The sequence below is a fragment of the Melitaea cinxia genome, chromosome 8 (genome assembly GCF_905220565.1).
Source record: "Melitaea cinxia chromosome 8, ilMelCinx1.1, whole genome shotgun sequence".
Taxonomy (NCBI): domain Eukaryota; kingdom Metazoa; phylum Arthropoda; class Insecta; order Lepidoptera; family Nymphalidae; genus Melitaea; species Melitaea cinxia.
In genome coordinates, this window is record NC_059401.1 from 15248513 (window position 1) to 15267256 (window position 18744).

At 33.8% G+C, this 18744-nt stretch overlaps 2 protein-coding genes across 2 annotated transcripts; both read right to left on the reverse strand.

Moving 5' to 3' along the window:
• Window positions 1-1231: 1231 nt before the first annotated feature.
• LOC123656072 lies at window positions 1232-4082 on the reverse strand. The gene is made up of 2 exons (XM_045591796.1): window positions 2226-4082; window positions 1232-1243 (listed from the first exon to the last, which is right to left on the reverse strand). Exons 1-2 carry the CDS (start codon window positions 4080-4082, stop codon window positions 1232-1234), a joined length of 1869 nt encoding a protein of 622 aa, XP_045447752.1.
• Window positions 4083-4624: 542 nt separating this feature from the next.
• Window positions 4625-5662, reverse strand: LOC123656073. The gene has a single exon (XM_045591797.1). The coding sequence runs from the start codon at window positions 5660-5662 to the stop codon at window positions 4625-4627; it is 1038 nt and encodes a 345-aa protein (XP_045447753.1).
• Window positions 5663-18744: the final 13082 nt, after the last annotated feature.

The window sequence follows — 18744 nt, forward strand, 5'->3', positions numbered from 1 at the left end:
TTAAAGAATTAGCGAGAAAAATACCAAACCATTTATCAAGCCCTACGTTTGAAAGCGGCAAAGAGATGAGACATGCAAATTGTGACGGAAAAACAGCTTACGGCAAAGGGATATCAAAGTAGGGATCGCTCTACGTAGAGACAGTCAGCGAAAATACTCTGCGCACGAAAGTAATGTTGGAAATGGAAAAGTGAACCGCAGATGTGGAAACCGTGCAATAATGTGAAGTAATTCGTTCACATGTTTTCGTGGACGCCTGTACGCTGGCTAAGCGACTTGAATACCTGATTCAGGAAGCTGGAAGCGATAGTGATAACATCACCTTGGATGACGAATGTTTTGAATGAACTTTAGAATTGCTTGTCTCGAGTATGATTTGAAACTGGGGCACTGGGCAATAGCTTGCTACTTTTCCACTGGACACAAATAGGGAAAAAGAATCCAGTTAATATTAAATTTATTTAAAAAAAAATTAGGATTTAAACCACCAATGAGTTTCGTAAGAGAAAAGGTAAACTTTTTTCGGATGAAATTATGTGACTCGTATGAGAAGTACCTAACTGTGACTGAAGAAGGGCACAGCAGGAAATATCCTGCTCAAAACTTGGAGCAGCCTGACTGGGGAAGTACCGCGACTTTACACAAGATCACAGCTAAATAATATTGTTTTTCTCCCACATTTTTTTATATTCCGACAGTCGATCAGAGAACTCAATTTAAAGGGGATTTTGTTTCGAAATGTGATACATGTTAAATTGAAACTAAAAAATTGACGGCTTTTTCAGAATAAATGGATAGCTGGTTATGTAGCTAAATTTGGTCAAATCCTTTAACTGTGGTATATATTTTGGTATATATCTCGTAGTTCCTAAATTGTCAAAAAACGGGCCTGTAATTATAATCGGAGTTTTATTTTATTTTACTTTATTTTGGAAACAAACGGTATTACATAAATATACAGGAATACACAACAAAATAGTATCACTTAACCAAAAATAGTTTCCGATATTAAAAAAGAACATATGACAAAGTTCAGAAGAGATGCTTCACAACAATAGTTCAATATCAAAAAACTTAATAATAATACTAAAAACATTACTATAAATTGATTAACAATCATTGAGAGAAAAAAAAGTAATAAATAAAGAAATTCAAAAATCATTACGGGCATTATGAAATAAATAAATAAATAAATAAAAAAACAGTTTAAAAAAAATCACAAATCAAATAATTAAGGATCAAGCTACAATTAAAATCATAATTAAATTAAAATCAAAAAATAAAATCAAATTAAGAAGAACATCACGAATATCATAACATCTGTCAAAGATACATTAAATCAAAGCATTCATCACATGCAATTTAAATTGATTGAGAGAGAGATGAAAAATGTCAATATTTATAAACAAATTATTGTACTGGGCACAACTTCTGTTAATAAACGCGTTTTTATAAAATTTTGTTCTTGTAGCTGGGATGTCAAATGTAATTTTATGTCTAGAATTTAAACGTGGACACTTAAAATTTAATTTTGAAACCAAATATGACGAGTCAATTACTTGGTTCACAATATTATACAACAGAACTTGATCCCGCTGAACACGCCGGTCAACGGCCGACATAGGTTTTATCATAACATTCAAATTTTCCGAAGAGATTGCTGTTATAGTCTTTAGGTACCTGTTGTGTATACGGTCGATTTTATAAATATGACACCCGTACTGAGGACTCCAAACAGTAGAAGCATACTCTAGAATAGGTCTAACAAAAGCATTATACAAAAGTGTGTGGGTGGAAGCATGCTTGAACTCCTTGGATATCCTGAGCACAAATCCCAACATACGATAGGCTTTGCTAGCTACATAATCGACGTGCTCATCAAAGAGTAATTTGGAGTCAATAATAACTCCAAGATCTCTTACCACATCAGCCCTCGATAACACTTCGCCATTCAGTTTATAGCAATAATTTATACAAAAACGCTTCCTACTAAAAGTTATTACATTGCATTTTTTCAAATTTATAAACAAAGAGTTCACTGAACAATAATTACTAAACCGAACTAGGTCATTCTGAAGGTCTATACAGTCATTGTTGTCTTTAATAATTTTGAAAATTTTATTGTCATCCGCGTATAATAAGAAATTGGAGCACTTAAAAGCTGAAGTAATGTCATTTATATATATGTTGAATAATAAAGGCCCAAGATGGGATCCTTGAGGTACCCCGGATGGCACTGGAATAAAAGATGAAGTAAATCCTTTTATAGTAACTGCTTGACTACGGTTAGCAAGGTACGACTCAATCCAACGCAGAAGGTCACCGTGCACACCGATGTATTTCAATTTATCAAGAAGAATCGAATGAGATATTTTATCGAAAGCCTTAGAAAAATCTGTGTACACGGCGTCAACCTGAAAACCTTTGTCCATTGCACATGAAATAAAATCAACGTATTCCAAAAGATTTGTCTCCGTTGATTTTCTATTAATAAATCCATGCTGCTGGGTAATGATCGTAGGTCTTATTATAGGTAGTATAATGTCGTATATAATCTTCTCAAACATCTTCGGAATGCAGCTTAACTTTGAAATAGGGCGGTAATTTTTTATGTTATGTTTATCACCGCTTTTAAGGATTGGTATGACATAAGATCTTTTCCATTGAGAAGGCATTACAGATGTTCGCAAAGATTTAGAAAAAAGACAATATATGGAAAACCTTAAGCTGTCAGAACAGCTCTTCAAAAATATAGCAGGTATCCCATCAGGGCCACTGCCTTTATTTAGACTTAAAGATTTTAAATATTTGTCCACCATCGACAAAGAAATATCAACAGAAAACAGGTTTAAACTGTTGTTGCAAGTATGAATATCGTAGTCGTTACTATTAGACGAAGAAATACCGGAATTTGACTCAAAGGATGAATAAAAATAGCTGTTAAAGAGGTTAGTAATCTCTTGTCCATCACTTGTAAAAAAATTATCCAGATAAAACATATCAGGCAATTCAGTATTTTGGCGTTTAGATTTTACAAATGTCCAAAAATATTTAGAATTTTTAGCAATGGTATTCTCAGCATGATCTATGTATTTCTTATAGCAATCGTTTTCAACCGTTTTTTGTCTCTTACGCAGCATCCTAAACGTACAATAGTCCCTATAGTTACCGTAAATTTTCCATTTTTTATGAAACTTTAACTTTTCCTTTATAACCTTGACGAGAGAAGAAGAATACCAGATAGGATATTTTCTATGCTCAAGTACAACCTTAGTAGGAACAAACGTATCAATAACTTTATTGATAATATTATAAAAAACTTCAACAGCACTTTCCATATCCAAGCAATTCAAACATTCCAGCCAATTAACCTCAGACAACTCTTTATTAATAATACTGTAGTCAGCTTTGTTAAAAAGCTTAACAACCCTCGGAACACCCGTAAGATAGTTAGACCTTAAATAAGTAAAATCAATATCCAGAGCCGGGTGATGTGAATCTTCTTTAACTAGTGGAAACTCACACTGTTTCACTAAAACACTGTTAGCATTACTTATTACCAAATCCAGATATCGATTATTAGAATTAGGAACTATGTTAAATTGGTTAAGATTATTTATGTGCAAAAAAGTCGATAGCGAGTTTACCTGAACATGTGAACCTTGTTGCAAATGAGATAGTTTAGTAGCGCCTGTATCATCAACAGACCAATTAGCGGGTGAAATATTAAAATCACCGACCAAAAGATAAAGATCTTTAGGGTGCAAAATGATTGATTCAGACACCTGTTCGTAAAACTTAAATTGGTCATCGCGTTGTAACAAGCACTGGGGGAAGTAGCAGCAATATACTCGAAAGTCTGTAGGCTTATTATTAGATTTAACGCCAATACAAATGGAAATTACATCCGATGAACAAGTTTTAGTAGACGGTTGGACAATAACATCCTTAACAGTCAATCCCTTTCGCACAGCAATCAGTACACCACCTCCCAGTTTTTCATTTCGAGATTCATAATCGCGATCACAACGGTACACTGAATATCTGGAGTCAAAGAGCTCGGAATCAAATACACTGGGCATCAACCATGTTTCAGTCAGGCAAATAACATCGTATTCGACATTAAGCACATGGGAAAAAAAGTAACTGGTTTTTGAACGAAGTCCACGAACATTTTGGTAATAAACAAAAAATTTGGAATCCATTAGAACAATTAATAACTATAAAGAAATAAAAAATAAAATGAAAAATAATGTATATGCATCAAAACTACAATTTTTCTTTATTAAAATATTGACCAGTAAATTATTCATTAAAAATAGTAATATATTACAAAATTTAGTAGTAAAATACATCCCATTGGTCCTAAAGTAAAATAGTACTTCCCAATTATTAAGTGAACAAATATGAAAATTGAGTAAAAAGACTAAAAAATATCTTTTATGCAAATCCAGCCCTGTGCAGGAACAATCAACAGTCAAAGTTAAATAAATAATAAAATTAAATAAATTCTTCCTCTCTCTCTCAAAATAAAAAATTAAAAAATATATATCAATAATACTTATCGAACAACAAAAAATACAGTAATATAAAATAACATAAATGTATACATTATCAATACCTATTACATCTTTTTTAAATCCTTTTCGGTTTGAATATGCAGTACAGAACTCGTGTCATTTTTACGTGCCATTATCGAACAGTTCTTAATCCATACATATCTATAGTTTTTATCTCGAGCTAGCTCCTTTGTTTTGCGAAGAAGCATTTTATTGGAACTAGTTAGGTGGTCATTAAAGTATATGCGATTGCTGTTACCCACAAAACCTATGTCACTGCATATTATGTTCTTTTTTTCTCTCAACCTCGCCAAAAAGTCATCTTTTTTATAACGACACAAAAAGCGAATAACGATCGGTCTAGGTTTTTTCGAATCGTTATTCTTAGGACTAACTCTGGTGACAAAATCAATATCCGCTTCGGCATAAGTGTTAATATCTACGACCTTCGAAATGTTGCTAATAACATTCAGTAAGTTTTCATTCTTTGTTTCCGGGACTCCAACAATCTCGATATTTGAACGACGTGCCCATTGTTCCTTTTTATTTATTTCTACCTGAAGCGAAGTGACGACACTTTGTAGGTCCAAGCAGTCAGACTTAACAGCTTGTAAAGGTTTAATTTTCGCTTCAACAGATTCTATCCTTTTGGTGACATGATCATATTTATCACTAAGAAACTGCATAGAACCGCGCAGTGTAGATATTTCCGCCCTTAACTCATCAAAGTTTTTTTGGAATGACGAAAAAGCTACTTCAAGTTCTGATTTTATTATGGCACGAATTTGTTCTATCGTGACCTGTGCAATACTTAAGTTTGGTTCAGTTATTGCAATTTTGTTTGTAACATTCGCGATACTCTTTTCTAACTTTTGTTTAGGGCGTTTAGTTACATAGCGGCAAGGTGTATCATCGTCATTATTACGTGGAGAACTGCCAACACAAGAAGGGCATTGCCACGACAGCCTCGTGCTATCGTCAGGATCCCAATTCGGTGATTTTGATGGCAGCGCACATGCAATGTGAAAGTTACGTTCACAGAATGTACATTTAAGAGGATCGTTATATTCACAAGCAGATTTCACGCAACAAGCAAACTCCATTGTAGGTCAATAAAATCTAATAATAAGATATATAAAGAAAAATTTAAAGACAATAATTCAAATACGCTGGGGTTTGAACTTGCAACAACACGATCGTTGCGTTAGGCGTGTTACTATATCCAATACACCAACGAAACGCTAACGGCTACCGGCGAATTAAACAGTCATATGCTCGATCAAGCAACTTACACAACGCAAAGGTCACCGACACACGACGTATACACGGTCACGAAGTCACTTTGAATTTTTGAATGCGACCAACGAATATACCGCAATATTATTGGAATACGACTAAAAATTTAGCACTATACTTTGATTAAACTTGCACAATCACTGACTGAGTAGTTAGATTAACTATTAACGTAGGATTAACTAGTAAACTCAAACTTTACACCAAATTTCTTTAATTATTAAGCTAACAGAAAAAGCGATACATCCTCCTCGAACTTTAACTATGCGGGTACTGTTACGAACATTTGTAAAATTAAATACTATAGTACAATTCAAGTTTAAATATTTTCTGTAATTTTTTTACGTTGTTGTCTTTTCTTACATCTCAATCAAATTTGTAGATTACTTTCATTTTATATGAAATTAAAAGTAGCATAGTGAGTGTTTTTAGGGTTTCGTACCTCAAAAGCAAAAAACGGAAACCTTATAGGATCACTTTGTTTTCCGTCTGTCTGTGAAGACCCTTTTTCTCAGAAACGCGTGGAGGTATCAAGCTGAAATTTATATCAGTACTCAAGTCTACTGTTCCTTAGAGCTCAAACTTCTAAGCCAACACAATCAAAAGATTCAGCCTTGCAATTTTTCGATACTCGCAAAGGAATCAAAACCTACAGGGTACTTGCTGTGAACTCAGAATGTTAAAATTTGGAACGAAGCAACATTATAGCACAAATAAAAAAAATTGCGAAAAGCATAAAATTTTAGTTACATCATATAATAAAATATTTTTAATAAGTTTGTTTGTACGGCACCAACAAAACGGCAAGTCCAACTCGCACTTGGCCCGTTTTTTTATATTTAAAATTACAAAAATTAAAATGTAATTTACTCTAGTAGGTTTTCTGACGGCTAGAACAGTATCTCTACCAAACGAAACACTTTTTTTTTCATTTAAACTTTGAGGTACTTAAAGGTTTAATGGCTTGATCTATATAATCAAAGTTCCTCACTAAAAGGTGACAGTTACAAATTATATAAACACTTTTAATAGTACGGGATTATTATTTTGTAACTCCAAATATTTAGATGACGTTGCAGACGCAATAGTTTTAAGCATAATCAAAAATATTCGAAATCGTATATATATAATTCTCGTGTGTGAATCACAATGTTAGTTACCCTACTCCTCCGAAATGGCTGGGGCCGATTTTTATGAAATTTTGTGTGCATATCATGCAGGCCTGAGAATTGGCTAACATCTATTTTTCACTCCCTAAGTTATGAGGGGAGGGGTGATTAAGGGGTTAATAACATATATGTCAAAACAACGTTTGCGAGGTCAGCTAGTATTTATATAGATGACAAAAGCTGGTGATAATTTCATGACATTTTTTTTTATTTAAAATAAAAACTCGCACCATTGAAGATGAAAAAGCAACGTAACAGAATGATTGTGCGGTTCAACAAAGGTTTTTCTATCTAGATACTGCGCTGTCAATCTATCGGTATTGTTAACTCGATTCGCTTTTCACCTTTCAAACGTAGCTTGTGTAGAGCATGGTATATCTTTTTTTGTCGAACGCTGGTCGATGGAAGAACAACTTTTCCTATAAATAAAATGTCTATGCGTTCGATGCGCCTTCGTAAATATGCAGACGAGAATATTTCACAACGTATACTAAAAAAATTAACATCAATAAGTTAATTAATTAGAAATTGAATAAAACAACAGTAAAGAAAATTATGAATTTCTTTTTGTGGTTTGGAATTTATAATACAGTTGATATTTTTTTCATGAAAATAAATAAAATCTTTAATATTTGAAAGCGTTTGTATGTTGCAAATATCTTGAAAATATATTAGTCAGTTATCATTTTCTATTAATAAAATGTATTAGAGTTGAGAAAACAAAAAAGACAGATCGCAACGATTATGAAACGGGTTGACATAGCTTAAATTATTTCGGTAGCTTTAAGCCGCCATGAAGTTTTTATACTCTTCTATTCTTCTTCTATTGACTTTCTATTTTTTTCAGATTTGCTTAAACAGTGAGTCAGGCATATTTTTAACCGACTTCCAAAAAAGGAGGAGGTTCTCAATTCGACTGTATTTTTTTTTTAATGTATGTTACATCAGAACTTTTGACCGGGTAGACCGATTTCGACAAATTTTGTTTTAATCGAAAGGTGGTGTGTGCCAATTGGTCCCATTTAAATTTATTTGAGATCTAACAACTACTTTTCGAGTTATATCTAATAATGCGTTTTTACTTGACGCTTTTTTCGTCGACCTACGTTGTATTATACCGCATAACTTTCTACTGGATGTACCGATTTTGATAATTCTTTTTTTGTTGGAAAGAAGATATCCATAGTTTAGTACTGTGATAAGGAAACCAGGATATGATGACGGGATCCCAGAGGAATCGAGGGAAACTCTTGAAAATCCGCAATAACTTTTTACTGGGTGTACCGATTTTGATAATTCTTTTTTTGTTGGAAAGAAGATATCCCTAGTTTAGTACCATGATAAGGAAACCAGGATCTGATGATAGAATCCCAGAGAAATCGAGGAAAACTCTTGAAAATCCGCAATAACTTTTTACTGGGTGTACCGATTTTGATAATTTTTAATTTAATCGAAAGCTGATGTTTGTCATGTGGTCACATATAAATTTTATTGAGATCTGATAACTACTTTTTGAGTAATCTTTGATAACGCGTAGTTACTTGACAATTTTTTCGTCGATATACGTTGTATTTTACTCGTCGATGTAATTGGAGTCGGTTTTTTTTCGTTTGCGAGCAAACACAATTTTTTATGGCCTATCCGATACTTTTGGAAAGTACATTTTTCTTGTAGTGATTTTTTTAAAGGTTTTTTTTTTTAAATCACTAGTTCGGCAAACAAGCGTACGGCTCACCTGATGGTAAGAGATTACTGTAGCTTATAGACGCCTGCAACACCAGAAACATCGCAAGCGCGTTGCCGACCCAATATCCAATCCCCCCCAGGTGGACCACCTTACTCACCAACAGGAACACAATACTGCATGAAAACCCCAGTCGGGCTGCTCCATATTTTGAGCAGGAAATTCCTGCTGTGTAATGAAGATAATATAATATAACCGACAAAGAAAAGAAAAATAAACTATTTACCTTTATAGTACTATTACAGGGAAAGAGGGGGAAAGAAAGAGAGAGAAAGAGCAGGAGAGAGAAGACAAAACAATCATATACGAAGTCTGTTTACGAAGTTCGGTTCAAAGTATTATCATTTTTCCTGTCCGAGGAGCTCAATCATGTTGATGTATTTTAACTTAGCGAGGTAATATTGCGAACATATTTTTGTACGTTCTTATCTGGGCTTAATTTAATTAGAGATTACGGTATATTGAAACTTAAATAAAATTAATATTTTACATAAGTGTAATTATAAAATTGTAACAAATATTAACGTTGTAATTAAATTTTATCTTTCAAATATTAGCTTTATAAATATTGTAATGATGATATTATAACGCCGCGTTGGCGCAACGGTTACAGCCATGGATTGTATCTGTTGCGCTGGCGGGTGCTGGTTTGATTCCCGCACATGACAAACATTTTTATTGGCCATACAGGTGTTTGCCGTGGTCTGGGTGTCTGTGCAGTCCTTGTGGGTCTCCCCACCGTGCCTCGGAGAGCACGTTAAGCCGTCGGTCCCGGTTGTTATCATGTACACCTGAGAGCGAAACACTTATTAACTTTTGTCCATCAGTATTCTACAATTTTTCGGAAATTTGTGCAACATAACGTGATGGGATGCAATACTAAATGCCACGACTAAATCTGTAGGAGTCATTTACGGGATTATCGGGACAACATATACGACAACTTATTACTTGTGGATCTCCCCACCGTGCCGTCGGTCCCGGTTGTTTTCATCTACGCCTGATAGCGATCGTTACTCATAGAGAATATATCCGCCAACCCGCATTGGAGCAGCGTGGTGGATTAAGCTCTGATCCTTCTCCTATGTTACACGGGGAAAGAGGCCTATGCCCAGTAGTAGGATATTACAGGCTGAAGCGATATTTTAAACGCCATTTTAAAAATTGTCATTAAGGTCTTAGGAGCCTATCCAACTAGTAATAAACTACAACTTTTGATCCAATATTGGGTGTGTGGCGAGTGGCGGCGGAGTTAAATGGCTAAAATGAAAAACAATTTGTTCGATCAATTTGTCAGATACTTTAATCTGACATTGGTAAAAAAGGTCCTAAGAGACGTATGTTTTTTTTTATATAACCGGGTCGGCAAACAAGTGTACGGCTCACTTGATGGCAATTTGTTACCGTAGCTTATAGACACTTGCAACACCAGAAGCATCGCAAGCGCAACATTGACGCTACCCTCGATTCCCCGCCACCTTTGGTTACCTTACTCACCACCGGGAAACAACACTGTTTAAAAGCAGTGTTATTTAGTCGGACTGCTTCAGATTTAGCGCAGGATATTCCCTGCTGTACCCTACAGTTAAGTGAAATGTCAGTTATATTACAAGTAAATCCGCGTGGAATGCTTGTTATATTATAAAACGACCGCTTGAGACTTCAAAGCGTAGATAACGTTCTATCACTGTATTTATCTAGATTTACTATATAACTATGCTTTGTGTTGGAAAGAGACAAGGCTTTGACTATTTCTACTTTAAAACTAAAGATAGCGTTACTGCTTCATTTTATACTTTTTATTTGTCATATTGCTCTTAAAATATATAGAAATACTAGCTGCCCCGCAAACGTTGTTTTGCTATAATTATATTAACCCCCTTCACCCCCCCCCCCCCTTATGACCTAGGGGTAAGAAAAATAGATGTTGGCCGATTCTCAGACCTACCGATACGATATGCACACAAAATTTTATAAAAATCGGTCCAACCCTTTCGGAGGAGTATTGTAACTAACATTGTGAGACGAGAATTTTATATATAAGATTACATTTAAGGTTGATGTCGAAGATGGTCTAATTAAACGCATCACACTTAAATCCCGATGGTTCAATTATATATTTTTTTCTCTCTCTTCAATTACTAATAATAAAATTGTGAAATAAAGGTTTTTAAGACAAAGTAAATAAATGTGAACATTAATTTATTATAAAAAATGTATTTTATTTTATTTTATTTATTTTATTTTTATTTGGGAAACATACAATTTTATATTACATTATTATATTATGACTAATTACAATAACTGAAATCAATAAAGTTTCCACTATTAACCGTATAGTATGTATATATATGTATATGTATGCGGTGTATATGTGCGTATATGAGTATAATATGTTTATGTGTATGTTACATAATATTTGTGCGCACCGTCCCACACTCCTTATTATTAGTCCTCTCTCCAAAGATTGCCTGGAAGAGATCGCTGTATTACCAATAAGGCCGACTGTTGCAACTGATGCAAACTTTATTTTTAAATATCATTTGTAATACTGTTAAAACCTTGTACTGGTGTGCGAAAGTGTAAATAAATAAATAAAGTTATTGATTAAACAGTGTTTGACTGGAAGCGGACCTATCAGTCGAAATAACAGGAAATTTATGGAAAATTTTAGATAAGAGAAGCGGCTGTCTCCGTTGGAAAATTTCCGTTAAACTTTACTTTTAAAAATATCAAACTGATAGTGATGTTTGGCTGTGACTCCACTTCATATTTTCAAAAGCAAAATAGTGTTTTTAGATATTAAAATGACACACATACACACACTGTACGACATACACTGTACGAGTAAGTGCTTGTAACTTTAAATTTAAAATACACTCTATTCAAATGTACTTTTAATTACAAGTCTTTAAGTAGAGTGAAGTATTCTTTGCTTATTCTTCTTCAGACTTGAATAATAATTTTACGAATCTTTGTTTTCAGTTACATCAAATATAAAATAAAATATATTTTAATTACCAGATTTTTTTAATACATCCCATACAGGAAAGTACCACGGGGCCAAGCCTGCCCCAGGCTTGGCCCAACTATGTAGAACTCTGGGCCAAGCCTGCAAGCCAGGCTTGTCCCAGTATTGGTAGAAGTCTGGGATGATAACGATGGGTCAGGCCTGAGCCAGGTTTGGTCGCCGGGACTGGGCCAGGCATGGTCACCGGGACTGGGCCAGGCTTGGTCGCCGGGACTGGGCCAGGCTTGGTCGCCGGGACTGGGCCAAGCCTGCAAGCCAGGCTTGTCCCAGTATTGGTAGAAGTCTGGGATGATAACGATGGGCCAGGCCTGGGCCAGGCTTGGTCGCCGGGACTGGGCCAGGCCTGGGCCAGGCTTGGTCGCCGGGACTGGGCCAGGCTAGGTTGCCGGGACTGGGCCAGGCTTGGTTGTCGAGACTGGGCCAGACTTTTAAGCCAGGCTTGGTCCAGTCTTGGTAGAAGTCTGGAATGATAACGATGGGCCAGGCTTGGGTGCCAGTATTAGGCCAGGTTTGGTTACCGGGACTGGGCCAGGTTTGGTTGCCGGGACTGAGCCGGGCTTGGCCCAGTCTTGGTAGAAGTCTGGAAGGATAACGATGGGCCAGGCTTGGGTGCCGGGACTTGACCAGGGTTGGTTGCCGGGACCGGGCCTGACTTGGTTGGCAAGATCGGGCCATGCCTAATTCCCAGGACTAGGCCATGCTTTATTGCCAATATTAGACCTCGCTTAACTACTTATTACTGCCCAAAAAATTAAATGCCGAATATTTTCCATTTATAAAAAAATGGGATTAATAATTGTAAACACATGTTGATAGTAACTATATTTTTATTATAATGATGCACTAGTTAAATTACATTCAAATACTTCACTGACTGTAATTAACAATACAATATAAATCATCATCATATATATTAATATAAATAATTGCTTGTTCTACCGGTGACAACTAAAAAATATTTTATTACTTTTTTTGTAAGTTAATTAATTATAAAATTTATGTATATAACGTAAACATGATGGACGGTCGGTAATTTTTTTTTCAATTTCAAATCAATTCACATAAATAATTTTTATAATTTTTAAACTGATAATTATTATTTACTGCGAACTATTCGCACAGGTATTATCTAGTAATATCTATTAACTAGTCGCATAGGTTTATACAGGTATTGCTAGTAATTAAAAAAAAACATTAACCAGTCAAATTACTCAAACTGTCATTAACGAATCGAATAAAATATAAAATTATTAAAAAACCATATAGGTATATATTAGTTTTCTTTGTTGCGCTGAGCGCGTCCACCCTCTCTGTCCTTTGCTCGGGATAAAAATGCACTTACTGCAGTTATCACTCCTATTTTTTCCTTAGATGATTGATATTTAGCCATTAAAAATTCTGGAACCATAAAATAATCATATAATTAATTCATATTTCACATTTAAAAAAGCTGTGTGTCTACGGCAGTAAAGAATATAGCCTTCCCGTGGGTGTCGTAAGTGGTGACTAAGGAATAGAAGTTCTACTACCACCTTGGAACTTAAAAAGCCGACCAATGGCGGGATAACCATCCAACTGCCGGCTTTGAAATACACAGGCCGAAGACGGGCAGCAGCGTCTTCGGTGTGACAAAGCCAGCCCTGCGGTCACCAACCCGCCTGCCCAGCGTGGTGACTATGGGCGACATACATGAGTTCACGCCATTTTTGTCGCGAACTTGTGGAGGCCTATGTCTCAGCAGTGGGCTGCGGTAGACTGAAGTGATGATAATGATGATTTAAAAAAAAAGCATTAACTTACGTTCCATAATTTTGAAAGTTTCAGTATCCCTAAAACTTTCTTTTCCTGCGCCTTTTATTTTGCGTCCACAACCGCTATATTTTAGTTGCCCTTCTTTTTTAATAATTTTCTCCATGATTTTAAAAATGTCATCTTCATATTTGGTAGATCCAGCCGAAACCATTTGAAATATTTCAGTCTATAAATATTGAATACTTTGTTTAATAAAATATAATTCAGTCGTAATTAACATTCACATTATTTTTTAGTAATGTGTAACTAATAATTTAATAATTTGTAAATAATTTTTCAATCTTTTGCTAACAATATTTTAATAATTTGTAAGTCTTTGTGAATAATATTTGGATAGTTTTTAAATACCAATGCTTTGCGTTTTTCCTCGTTATCTTTTAAAGATTTATCAAACTACAAATGTCGCAATGTCTTTGTATGGCAAGGCGTCGCCGATAATATTCCAAGCTCTTTGTTTACTCGGTGCATCTCCTGACTGCTGGACGACTTCTAATATTTTTTTAACTTGCTGTCCAATGGTGTAATTGACGCTTTTTTTTTTTACTTTAGACATTTCAGTGCAAATAATACGCTGCAAATATTTCGCAAGATCCTCGTAGTTTGTGATGCCTGGAAATTGTACAATAAATGATCGTGGTAATATATATTATTTTAAAATTAAACATGTATAATATTTTCGTAAAATAATTGACCAGTGCTTTTTTTAGCCTTTGATAATGGTAAAAAGTGAAAAAAATATATATTATAGTACGTTTTTTATTTCTTTACTTTTTACGTGATATTATAGCTCACTAACGAAGAGATTTTAAGCAATACAGTATTAACCCTTATCCAATTAAGCACCTTAAATAGGTTATGCATTTAATATAGATCAATATGGCCCTCAGCTCACAGCATGTAATTTAAATGAATAGTTTCGAAGATATTACAAATTTAAAATGCAGGGATATAGCGGTTGCGGCGGTACCGGGCGGGCGGCGCGGGCGCGTGCCCGTAAATAATAATAAAAGTAATAAGCGCGTCGAAGACCGCGCGCTTCGACCACCACACCAACTTTGTTATAAGCCGAGGTGCGACCTCTCTAGGAGACACCCTAAAATTTAGGGTGTCTCCTAGAGAGGCATTAGGTAAATTTTGAGGTTATAAGAAAAAAATGTAAATAAAAAATGTATATGTATATCTTTTTATTACCTACAACTTTGCCATTTACCTTATTTCCGTAAGACTTGTAGTTTAGCCAGAAATCGACATAAGCCGTTTTTATCCCCATAACCCCTCACTTCCCGACATTTATTTTTCCTTTCATTTTCTTTTCCAATCGGTTTCATCCTACTATAATTTTTTAGATTTCAAAAGCTAAATGTACTGGTCTATAAGTAAATATAATAATAACAATATTAATAAAAACAACAACAACATAATCCTTAATTATTAATATGTTTGTTCAATGTCAATTTGTAATTATCATGTGTAATTTCTAAAACGCGTATAATTTTTCAATTATTATTACATGATAACTAATTCAGGAAATATTAAGTAAGTAATACCTTTAGGTTCCATTATACTTTCACACGCAGCTTCATCGCTCTTATCAGGTTCCTTCTAAATTGTCGTTGGAAGGAATTACTACAAGAGCATAGGCTCAGTATTTAGATGAATCATAGATTCACTCTCAGTGCTCTCAACATCATTTGTTTTAAAGGATTTTTTAATCGGCGTGATCCTTTATTATAATCCTCTGAAACGCCAATAAATTATGTTACTACACGATTACTACTACACCGAGCACCATTACTTTTATTATTAGACTGAAATTCAATAACATTAGCGAAAACAAAATTACGTTGTACATTTTAAAACTTCTAAAAGATTAAATTCGATTTTGATATTTATTAAAAGGTTAATTACAAGATATTGCCTCGAGATAATTTTAATACTATAAATAAAATAATTTATGTGCGTAAATACTCACTAGCTTAGCTGATAATCTTGATTGGTTACTTTAACCATGTCATGAAAGGCCCAATTTCAAGTTCAACCCATTTATTCACCTTTTGTCTTCATCTTTTTTTGGTGGCCACAAACACATAGTTTCGTTCTCAGTAAGCCAAGAGATTAGTACTAACTCTATCATTTTTTATTGTTTAATTTAACAATTTAAATTTATTTATAACAATTTCCGTCATTATACAAGTAAAAAAAAATAATAGTAACCTAAAAGAAATTAAAAACGATGAGTGAAGCAAGCACGTTGCTCGACTGATTCAACACAACAGTAGCGTAGCGTATGTCGCAGCAAATATTTTGAAATAAAAATAGGTAAAAAAACTTTTTAAGTTAAACGGTTTTATGTTAAACATACATTGCAATGTTTAAGATAAATGTACTAAAAACCAAAAAATAATAAAATAGATACAGTCGTGGGAATTATAAACATATGCATAGACTAGACTAAAATAAAACCGTGGGGCACGTCAATTGTCTACAATCGTTGATTAAAATGTTTGTTTTGTAATGTTACACTATAATTAGGCAGTTGTTCAACCGACAAAGATGGACGTGTGATAAGTAGGGCTAGAATGTGGAAACAAGCTAGCAAGCTCGATTATAAGCGAGTTTTAGGGTTTCATAGTGGTGAGCGAGTAGTACTTTTATCATATGTTTTGTCGATTAAAGACAAACTACGAGCAGTGAAACGATTCCTCGCCAGCCAGCAGTGTGAATGTCCAACGATAAACTAGTTGAAACATCTCTTTTATTTACATGGAGTGTATAACTATTGGAATTTCCATGAGCAAGAAAATAGTAAGTAATTTCCTCACCGTCTGCGGGCCAACTGCCTATTTTAACGACGAATTAAACGATTCTTCTATCGCACATTAAGTCGATAATTTGTAGACAATTGACGTGCCCCACGGTTTTATTTTAGTCTAGTCTATGCATATGTTTATAATTCCCACGACTGTATCTATTTTATTATTTTTTGGTTTTTAGTACATTTATCTTAAACATTGCAATGTATGTTTAACATAAAACCGTTTAACTTAAAAAGTTTTTTTACCTATTTTTATTTTCTAGTTTTTAGTTTTTATTTCGCATTCTGTTTAATTCATTTAGTGCTTCATTATTGCAAGGCCCATCTTAAATATTGAGGTTGTATAGTGCACTGTATTCTTCTTGTCAAGCCCTTTTATTTGATACCCATATTGGTGGGATTGATAAAAAATTGTTATCAGACATTTGGTAGCGGCGGCCAGCTTAGATTTCAATTTTGCATAGTAAATTGTATTCTACTTGTTGAGACCTTTCATTTGATACCCATGTTGATGGGATTGATAAAACCTAAGTTATCCGCCATTTTGTAGAGGCCGCCATCTTGGATTTTAATTTTATATAGTACATTGATTATACTGGTTGAGCACTTTCATTTGATACCCATATTGATGGGATCGATAAAACCTACGTTATCCGCCATTTTGTAGCGGCCGCCATCTTGTATTTCAATTTTTTATAGTATATTGTATTCTGCTTGTTGAGCCCTTTCATTTGATACCCATATTGATGGGATTAATAAAACATAAATTATCCGCCATTTTGTAGCGGCGGCCATCTTGAATTTATAATGATAATGAATAAACATAATTGTATTGTCACCAAAATCCAAAGTGTATACAAAATTTCAGATTAATCGGTTGACAGGAAGAGGGTGAAATTTGAATTACTAAATTTGACCCAAGAATAAATAATAAATAAAAAATAAAACAAACGGGGTGAGCTAAATAAAACCGTTTAAAAATATGGCTGTCGTTTCACCGTTTGCGCAGGTACTATTGTAGACAAAAGTGCTAAGGCAAATGCTCCACGAACCTCTGCGGTTGCCCGTGAAATTCAAAATATATTATAAAATATATACAAGTATAAGTTTGTCAGCAAATGAATAATTGAATCGTGTATTAATAATAAAGAAACTCTCAATTATTATTTTCTTTTGAAAAATATGTAAAGACATCAAAAATCACATATATTATATTATATTATTTGTATTATTTTTTTATTGTACTCCTACACACTACACATTCTTGCACATACCAAGGTTGGCTGGTAGAAAATGCATTAGCGTTAAGCCCGCCTTTTGTACACATTTGTATTAGTGTATTTATTGTACAATAAAGAATTTAAATAAATAAACAAATAAATCATTCTTCTCTCGTCTCTTTAAAGTTGGCTGAAGTTGATGCATTATTTTGACACCAAATTAAACGTTAATAAAATAGACAAACGAATCCATTTCGTTCGTTATTGTACTCTAGGGCACGAGAACCGTGTGCGAGGGTGGAGAGGGACGCAAGGCGACAGTGCGCGCTTACGCAGACCCGAAAATCTGTTACTACGCAAGGTTTTGCGCATTCAAGGTCAAACACGACGCGACACGTGAACAGTTGCTTTGCTACTTGCTACACTTTCTATTGTCTCCGTGTATAGACATATTTATGTTGAGTATATCAATTTACGGCTTCTAGTAATTCTTAAATAATAATAATAAAGAAAAATAAACGACTTTTAACTGACTGTAAAAATTAATATTTTTTTCTATCAATTAAAAATTAAATCATTTCAGTATTTTAAATTATACAGTTAATTTATTTAGCTCATAGTTAAATTGTAGATTATCAATTTATGGAAAAAAACTCAATTTAAAGTTTTAAATAATTATATTAAGTTTTGAAGTAATTAAGACGTGAAAACTATTTTATCGATTACTTTGCAAATAAACTTAAATATGTACAACAATAGTCTAATATTATATTACTTTTATTTATTCTTATAATGCTCATATATCTATTTTAATATATTATAAGTTACAAAGCTTTGTTTTTATTTTTATAATATTATATATATCTCGGTTCAGGTTTATTTCTTAAACACATATTAATAGTTCCGACATTCCTTTTTTTGTTTTCATTTTTTATTTAGTTTTTAATTTAATTAACATTCCACAACAATAAGTATTTAATACTAGGTTGTTTTGTTTCGGATCTTCCAAAACTTCATTTTTATAATGTTAGCTAATTTTTTCTATTAAATTATTTTTTCATATAGTTTCATACGACACAAACTCAACAATAGAATATACAA

What these genes read in the sequence shown, in the direction of transcription:
- LOC123656072 (XM_045591796.1), bottom strand. Translation starts at nt 4,082, where the DNA reads ATGCCCAGTGTATTTGATTCCGAGCTCTTTGACTCCAGATATTCAGTG.
- LOC123656073 (XM_045591797.1), bottom strand. Translation starts at nt 5,662, where the DNA reads ATGGAGTTTGCTTGTTGCGTGAAATCTGCTTGTGAATATAACGATCCT.